At 44.5% G+C, this 8,684-nt stretch overlaps 1 protein-coding gene across 1 annotated transcript; it reads left to right on the forward strand.

Annotated features, from left to right (window-relative positions):
* Positions 1-761: 761 nt before the first annotated feature.
* LOC124648829 (cell division control protein 6 homolog) lies at positions 762-4,123 on the forward strand. The gene is made up of 16 exons (XM_047188527.1): positions 762-941; positions 1,049-1,148; positions 1,249-1,472; positions 1,573-1,635; positions 1,729-1,835; positions 1,923-2,029; positions 2,132-2,191; positions 2,325-2,398; positions 2,495-2,545; positions 2,685-2,734; positions 2,891-2,951; positions 3,376-3,465; positions 3,565-3,639; positions 3,725-3,823; positions 3,903-3,992; positions 4,079-4,123. Exons 1-16 carry the CDS (start codon positions 762-764, stop codon positions 4,121-4,123), a joined length of 1,476 nt encoding a protein of 491 aa, XP_047044483.1.
* The last annotated feature ends 4,561 nt before the right edge of the window (positions 4,124-8,684 follow it).

Raw genomic sequence — 8,684 nt, forward strand, 5'->3', positions numbered from 1 at the left:
TACAAAAGGCGGTATGCCATGCTACCATGGGGCGACGGTGCTGCTACAAATGGCGGATGACCTTGCTACAAGGGCTGACCAACCTTGCTGCAAGGGGCGACCGGCGGTGCTACCTTGCCGTGGCGGCGTTGTTACAAGAGGAGGAAGGCGGTGGTGCTACAGGGGCCAGGCGAAGCTACTTCGCCGGCGACAAGGCGTCCGTTTTCTCCAAGACTGTGTGGCTGGAGGAGGGGATGAGCAGCGCGGGGAGAAGATGCTGCATCAGTTCTCCGGCGAGTCCTTGACAGATTCTTCGGCGGCGAACCTACGGGGTTCTCCGGCGACGCCCGCAGCAACTGCTCCAGCGACGGTTGTGGTTGACGGGAGGAGCGGGGACGGGGAACAGTGCCATGTGCGGGAGTTCCATGACGAGATCGTGGGGTGTGTTTTTTTCTTTTTCTTTTTTTTATTGATGTCGAGCTGGCGTTGACCGGGCATGGACGGGTACGATCTGTCGATCGGACGGCTGGTGACCCGGGGGATCGGGGGATTTGATCCCCCGGGGGACGCTCAGCACGCCCCATTACAAAAAGAAGAAAAAACAACCTACCAACGCACGTTCTTACGCTGCCGTTCCCGCGCGAAGTCGAAAACCCCTTGGCGCGCTTACGCGCCCCCTCCATCCCGCCCTTTTCTTCCCACCCCTTCTTCAACCCCACCCCAATTCCCTCCCAAATCTCACTCTTCTCCCAATCCTCCCGCCAATTCCCAACTCTCTCCCGATGCCGACGCTCCGCAGCGCCACGCTGAGCCCAGCGCAGGCGGCCACCCCCTCCCCGACGGCCGCCACCACCCCGCGCAGCGCCAAGCGCCGGCAGACCCCTCGCCGCGCAGCCGCCGATTCGGCCGATTCGGCGCAGTTCACGGCCCCGCACACGTCCCCGCTCGCCGGCGCCGGACCCGTAAGTCCCCCTCCCCCCCACCCCACCCGGATCTTCCTAACCGCCGCTCAATTACCAACCGCATCTCACCCCAATGCACACCAACTGCTCGTTGCTCGACCTCGCAGGCGGGCGCCCCGAAGATGCTCTCGGCGTCGCCGAAGTCCTCCCGGAAGCGCCTCTACGGCGACCTCGTCGCGGCGGAGAAGCCCAGGTGGAACCCGCGAGGCAAGTCTCTCTAAGATCTCTCACTTCGCTCACCCGCCAGCCGCGTTGCCTTGTCTGGGTCTGAGTCTGACGACGGGAAACGAACCACCTTGTCCTGCAGACCCGGCGCAGATGCAGGCGGTCAAGGAGGCGCTGCACGTGGCCACGGTCCCCTCCTGCGGCTTGGTCTGCCGGGACGACGAGCAAAGGCGGGTGTTCGAGTTCTGCAAGGCGTGCGTCGAGCAGGAGAGGGCGGGGAGCCTCTACGTGTGCGGGTGCCCCGGCACCGGGAAGACGCTGTCGATTAACAAGGTCAAGGAGAGAGTGTCGCGCTGGGCTGACGAGGTATATTAGGAATTTGCAGTTTTTTTGGACCAATTTCTTGATCCAGATAGGATACATTCTCAAAGTTTCTGACATTAATGTTGTTCAGATGGGACTGGAGACACCTGATGAGTTGTCGATCAATTGCACCAACCTAGGAAGCACATCTGACATTTTTAGTAAGGTACACATGGTTGGTTGCCAAATTATGGGCACGATCTACTTACTGATCCCTAAACTGATCGACCATGTTGTACTGATAGAGGTTTCGATGCAGATACTAGCAAAATTCCAGGTTCGGAAGAAGGCAAGTGGAAAATTATCACCACTTCAGCAACTGCAGAGCATGTTTTCCCACAAAGAGTCTGCTCCAAGAAGGATGCTGTAAGAACTATCTGTACCTGCTCATCTGTTGCAGTTTTTCTCGCCATTTTGTTCCTGCTATCTGATCTGTGTGTCACTGGTTGCCAGGTTGGTTGTTGTGGATGAGATGGACTATCTGATAACAAGAGACCGGGCTGTGCTACATGACCTTTTCATGCTTACCACCCACCAATTCTCGAGATGCATACTAATAGGTTAGGTTTTAACAGGATATCATACCTTTGCTCCATAAAAAAGTAATTGTTTTATTCAGGTTTCAGCATGTTTTGCTCACTGATAGTTGGCTGTGTTTTCAGGAATTGCAAATGCCATAGACTTAGCAGACCGGTTTCTTCCAAAGCTTGAATCCTTAAATTGTGAGCACTTTTACCATATTTGCGCAGTGAAAATCCAATGCCTCCTTTAATTTACTAGCTAAAGTGTTTGTTGTTATATTTGCTGACATGCATGAAACTAATCCGTCATTGGCATTATGGCACTAATTTACAGGCAAGCCACTTGTTATAACCTTCCGTGCTTATTCCAAGGATCAAATTTCCAACATAATTAATCATAGGTTAAAGGTAATTTGTTTGCCACATGACCAATGCAGATATGTTGCACATTATTTAACTTAAACTGTTCACTGGATGTAACTTTGTATGGTGTTACTAATGCAGGCTCTAGATTATGATGTTTTTGAACCACTGGCCATTGAATTTTGTGCTAGGGTAAGTCCAATTATCCATAAACAGGCAGTATTTTTCTGTGAGCGAGTATACATTTTTGTGTAGGGAAATCCTAGGATGTGGCTAATGAGAATATGCTATACGTTTAGTTGTTAACTTTGTTGCTTTATTCTTCTACCAGAAAGTAGCAGCAGCCTCTGGAGACATGAGAAAAGCTCTTGGTGTCTGCAGGTAATTTCCTCCTCTTGCACAATATTACTTTGGAATCTGCCACATCCATTATTAGAGCTGATAAAACATAACACATATCCTTTATTTAAACAATTCTGGATATGGTTGATGCTTCTGTACACCTTAAAATGATGATTCTCCTATTATCTATTCCAGGAGTGCTGTGGAGGTATTTGAATCAAGACTACAAGATTCTTCCAAACAAGGATTTGGAGTTGTAAGTTCGTTAATACCTCAGCTTATTCTTTTTTTTGTGAAGACTGTAAATGTAAATTAGGTTGTTTACACATCCAGACCAAACCAGACCTTGGCATGCACATCGTTCTAACTTGTGCCTTTAGTTCATCTGCTGGGCCACATTCTACATTTCTACTGTGTTGAAGTGAATGTGGTCTGGCTATCTATGGAACAACATCAATGATTAGGATTGAAAGTTGAACCTATTTTCCTCTTCTAAATCTTTTGAAAGAATAGTATACTAAATAATCTGGCTAGCACTGAACTACATGCTTTTGCTGTATGCCTGTATCTGCTGCAATTGCTATTGCCAATGAGTTTAATGTTCTGTTGAGAAGATTATCACTTCCTAATTCTTAACTTCACTGGTTATAAACCCATTTTCTTCATTGTCCTTCTTACAGGTGACATTTGACCATATGGATACTGCCTTGTCAAAGGTATTCAAGCCAGTGGTAGTAAATAGCATACTGTGTCTTCCCCAACACCAACAGGTAATGACCGATTTATCATGCCATCTTCCAGTTAAAGTAGCTTTTGCTACAATTTGTTCCTGAAATTTCATAATCACACATGCCATGTTGGTTGGCCAGATGGTACTGTGTGCATTGGCAAATACCTTTCAGCATTGCAAGAAAAAGGCTACTACTCTAGGAGAGGTAATATTTGCCAAGTGATATTCTGAAAGAACACACTTGATCACACCATTCTGTACATTTATGAAGTTCTAACGTATCGATATATATCTTGTTACAGCTCAACAAATCATACATAGAAATTTGCAGATCAAGCCAAGTGCCAGCAGTTGGGATGCTTGAATTTTCTAACATGTGCATGATTTTGAGCGATCAGGTATGCAAACACCCATGTCTCCATATGCATCAATAATACTCCAAAATATTTTTGAGTGCTTATGGAGTTTGCATTTCAGGGATACTTGAAGCTAGGGCAATCCAAGGAAGATAAACTCAGGAGAGTAACTCTTCAGATTGACATTTCAGATATCACATTTGCGTTTAAGGTGCGGGCAGAATTTCTTACTCCTGTAAGTATACCCATATGTCTGTTTTGTTTCTGTTGTACTAATTGATTCCTTTCATGATGCAGGATAGCCGATTCTTTCAGAAGTGTCTCGAGCAACCAAAGTTTTAGTTAGAACACTGTGCTTCCTTTATAGGTGCATAAGTTATCTCTGTATCCAAGAATGCCCAAAAAGCTCAGGTGCATTTTAAAACTGTGCCATTCTTCCTGCGTTCAGCTAACTGTGGTCTTCTGCTCCTGCTTCTATAGATTTCTTACAGCTATGTGTTTATTTTCTTGAATCAGGTGCTTTCAGTCCATTGTATCAACGCATGGTAATTTTTCAGTCAGTCCTCACTGCTGTTACCAGGATTGTTGATTTATGAAGAAACTCTTTTTCTTGCTGCCGAAAGTGTACATGCACTGAGTTCTGTACTTCTCATACAGTTTTCCAAAAGATAGTTGGTTTTACTTGGATTTTTCATTTTTCTTTCTTTTATAGCAATTGATCAAGTAGTCACCCATTGTTGTACCAACAATTTATGTTAGTAAGAGCACTAATATAGAATTGGAACATTTTTCATTTGAGTCGGCAAAGCAATTGTACACCAGTGACAATTTTAGTCAAGTGGTCCTTTCCATTTGGGCCTGTCAATGGAAATATGATTTTCTGAGGAATCGGGACCTCTATGTTCACTCATTAAAATGCTTGCTATTCTTCCTGTTATTCTTCGAGTTGCAAAAAACATATATGGAAAGATTTGTAAGGTGTTCAAATTTCAACTCTGGGTAATTCAGAAAGAGAGTGCCCTAGCTGTTGGCACTATTTCTCATTGGTGTTCGGCTGGTTCCTTCTGCATGTGTTGGCTCATTTGTGTCTATGGTTTGGATAAAGCTCATCAAAAGTTAGTTCTTTGTGTTAATGGTGGTAGCGGTTTAACGGTTAAGGCATGCTAACTGGAATAAAAGTGTCATGGCTGTTCCACCAACTTATCTTTCTGACCATATGGCGACGAAGTAGTGGTTGGAAGAGACAGATTCAAGCCTTGACATTTAGAACAACTCTAGCAGATACCCTGTTTTTCTGGCCTTTATAATGGTTTTGTAGACTCCTCTTAACAGTTACTCCTCTTAACAGTTCCTGATGGTTTTTACAGACTTTGCATCAGCGCACAAAGTCAACTGTTCTGCACTGGATCTATATAAATGTCATCACAAATGTTCTTCACAATAACATACACATTAAAGAAATTTCTGATATTGGCACTATTCAATAGCATAAATAACAAACAAGTTCAAGAAAATTCATCAAAGTTCTCCCATAAGCATCACCCATCACCACCAGAGGACCCTACACTCCTTGTAACCAAGATATCATCAAACCCACGCTCCCCTCAAGGGCCACAAGGCTCTTGCCTCCCTTTTCTCACTTTCCCTCCTCCACCTTGTTTCCCTCCTTCACTTCTCCTTCCTCTTCCTTCTTTTCCCATCTTCCTCTTCTCTCTTCTCACTTCCCCTCCTCCTCTTCCTCCTTTTCCCAACCTACAGGTTCTTCTCCTGCCGTCCTCCTCGAGCTCCTCCTGCTTTGGTCGCCACAAAGAGGAGTCCGACCTTTGTAGCCTACGACCATGGCAACTGGCGGCGGGGTGCTCCAGGGGTGGCGGGATTGAGGCGGCATGCTCCAGCATGCGGCGGCGTGCTTCAAGGGCAGTGAGCTCGTCTAGATCTTACGGGACATGGACTCGATCGCATTTTCATTTTCTTCTCAGGGTTCTTGTTGTAAAAGTGCACACTAGTCCATGAGGCATTTCTTGTTTTCTGAAAAAGAATACCGCCAACGCACCATAGGGTGCGCCGGAAATATATGATGTCTTATAGCATCACTCTTGGCCCAACTACCCACTTAGAAGAACCAAAGAACCAACCTAGCTATGGAGGTATGCAATGGACCTACAACCACTTAGCCGAGTGATCTAGGGAGGTCATGGAGGGGACTAGCTAGGAACGAAACCGTTCCAATACGAGGTAGCATGGGAGATTCATAAATAATTCCCAGCTACACTTACTCGGCAATGGACCACGGGGGGTGATACGTCCAAAACGTATCCACTTTCCCGAACACTTTTGCTATTGTTTTGCCTCTAATTTGTGTATTTTGGATGCAACTAACACGGACTAACGCTGTTTTCAGCATAACTGATCTGGTGTCTCGTTTTTGTGCGTAAATCCAACTTTCGGGAAAATCCTCGGAATTTATGCGGAAGGTCCTATTTTCCCGGAATATTGGCGGAGCCGAAGGGCGAGCCGGTGGGGGCCCGAGGGCCCCACACACTAGGCCGGCGCGGCCCAGGAGGGGCCCGCACGGCCCTAGTGTGTGGCGGCCTCGGCCGGCCTCCGACGCCCTCCTTCGGACTACTTATTGCCTTCGACCTAAAAACGCACGGGAGAAAGTCGAAACTCGCCAGAAGCCATCCAGTACGCCGCCACCATCGCGAAACTCCGTCTCGGGACCAGAAACTCCGTTCTGGCACTCCGCCGGGACGGGGAATTGGAGGAGATCATCGCCATCATCATCACCGACGCCTCTCCATCGACCAGCCATGTTTCCCCCATCCATGTGTGAGTAATTCCCCCGCTGTAGGCTGAAGGGGATGGTAGGGATTGGATGAGATTGGTCATGTAATAGCATAAGATTGTCAGGGCATAGTGCCTAGTGTCCGTAATTGGTACTTTTATGATATTGTTGCAACTTGTTATGCTTAATGCTTGTCACTAGGGCCCGAGTGCCATGATCTCAGATCTGAACATGTTATCGATTCATTATGATATTCATTGCTTTATCTTACCTGCAAGTTGTATACACGTGTTGCTGTCCGGAACCCGAGGCCCCAAAGTGACAGAAATTGGAACAACCGAAGGGGATGGCGGTGACATGAGGATCACATGTGTTCACGGAGTGTTAATGCTTTGCTCCGGTGCTCTATTAAAAGGAGTGCCTTAATTTCCAGTAGATTCTCTAGAGGCCCGGCTGCCACCGGCTGGTAGGACAAAAGATGTTGTGCAAGTTTTTCATTGCGAGCACGTACGACTATATATGGAACACATGCCTATTGATTGATTAGTACTTCGATACCGTTTTATTATTATTTGCAAATGCCCTGCTTAGATTGTTACATGAGTTTCTCTCATCCATGCAACGCCCGTTCATCCATCCCTGTGCCTACAGTATTTTAATCCTGCTGTTTACTATAATCACTACTGCTGTCTTTGTTACTCTGGTCGTTGTTATTTCACCACTGCTACTCGCTATAAAACTATTACTACCGATAAACTCTTGCGAGCAAGTCCGTTTCCAGTGCAGACTGAATTGACAACTCCGCTGTTAAGGCTTTCAAGTATTCTTTGTCTCCCCTTGTGTCGAATCAATAAATTGAGTTTTACTTCCCTCGAAGACTGTTGCGATCCCCTATACTTGTGGGTTATCAAGACTATTTTCTGACCCCGTTGCCGGGGAGGCATAGCTCTACTCATAAGTTCACCTGGGGAGTACACTCTACCTCTCTCTCTGTTTTTGTTTTATTTTATTTTGTTTTGCTTAGTTTACTTTTGTCTAGTTTACTTGTGCTTAGTTTATTTCTGTCTAGTATTATTTTGCTTAGTTTACTTTCGTCTAGTTTATTTTTGTCTTGTTTTATTTTCCTCATATACCAAAAAATCCATAAAAATTTGAAAAATCGAAAAATTAAAAACTGCTATTATGGGAGAACCTACAACCTATTTTGAGCTTATTGAATTATATAATAACTATAGAGAATCAAGAACGGGAAAAGTTATGAGTGCTGTGATACAAAAGCTGAATACAATTGCTAAAATCTTGCTTAAACGCCATGATATAAACTGTTGCTCTAAACAGGATACTAAACATCTTAAATTTCAATGTGGCTTTAGTGAGGAAGTTTTAATTAAGAACTATAATTGGAATAGCTATATTCATTTTGGGTTCGAAGAAGTAGAACAATTTGTCTTATTTATGGGAACCTCTGAGATAGAATCCTTCATTGCTAGAAATTATGAAACTTGTGTTGTTTGTAAGGACCTTAAAGATTATGTCTCTTCTATCCTTAATTTTTGCATAGAAAGCTACAGTGATAATCCTTATATCATTGATTATAAAGAGAGACTCATTAATGCACAAGAATGCACTCACAATTTGCAGGAACCAGTGAAAGAAGAAATTGATGAACTTCGAAAGCTCATTGGATGAAAAAGAGGAGGAAATTGATGAACCTGAAAGCTCATTAGATGAAAAAGAAGAGGAGAGTGATGAACAAAAGGAGGAAGAATGGATTAGCTACCCATGCCAACCTTCTAATGAGAGTAACTCTTTATCTCTTACACTATTTGATTGTCCTCCATGCTTACCAAAGGAGGTTGAATGTTATGTTCCTGTGGATTCTCTTGAAATATTCCCTATGAGTAAAACTTGTGAGAATAATTATGCTACTGTTAGTCATGATAATCCATGCTATTTTGATAAATCTTATGATAATGCTTTGTTTGTGCCTCGATGTCGAAATGCATGGTACTAAAGAGTTTTGCTTGGCAAATGTTTATGATAAATCTCTAGATGATGGTCCTATGTTACTTGATACTATTAATTGTACTACTAATGAAAATGGGATTGGAGAGTTCT

The sequence above is a fragment of the Lolium rigidum genome, chromosome 1 (assembly GCF_022539505.1).
Source record: "Lolium rigidum isolate FL_2022 chromosome 1, APGP_CSIRO_Lrig_0.1, whole genome shotgun sequence".
In the NCBI taxonomy this organism is placed as follows: Eukaryota; Viridiplantae; Streptophyta; class Magnoliopsida; order Poales; family Poaceae; genus Lolium; species Lolium rigidum.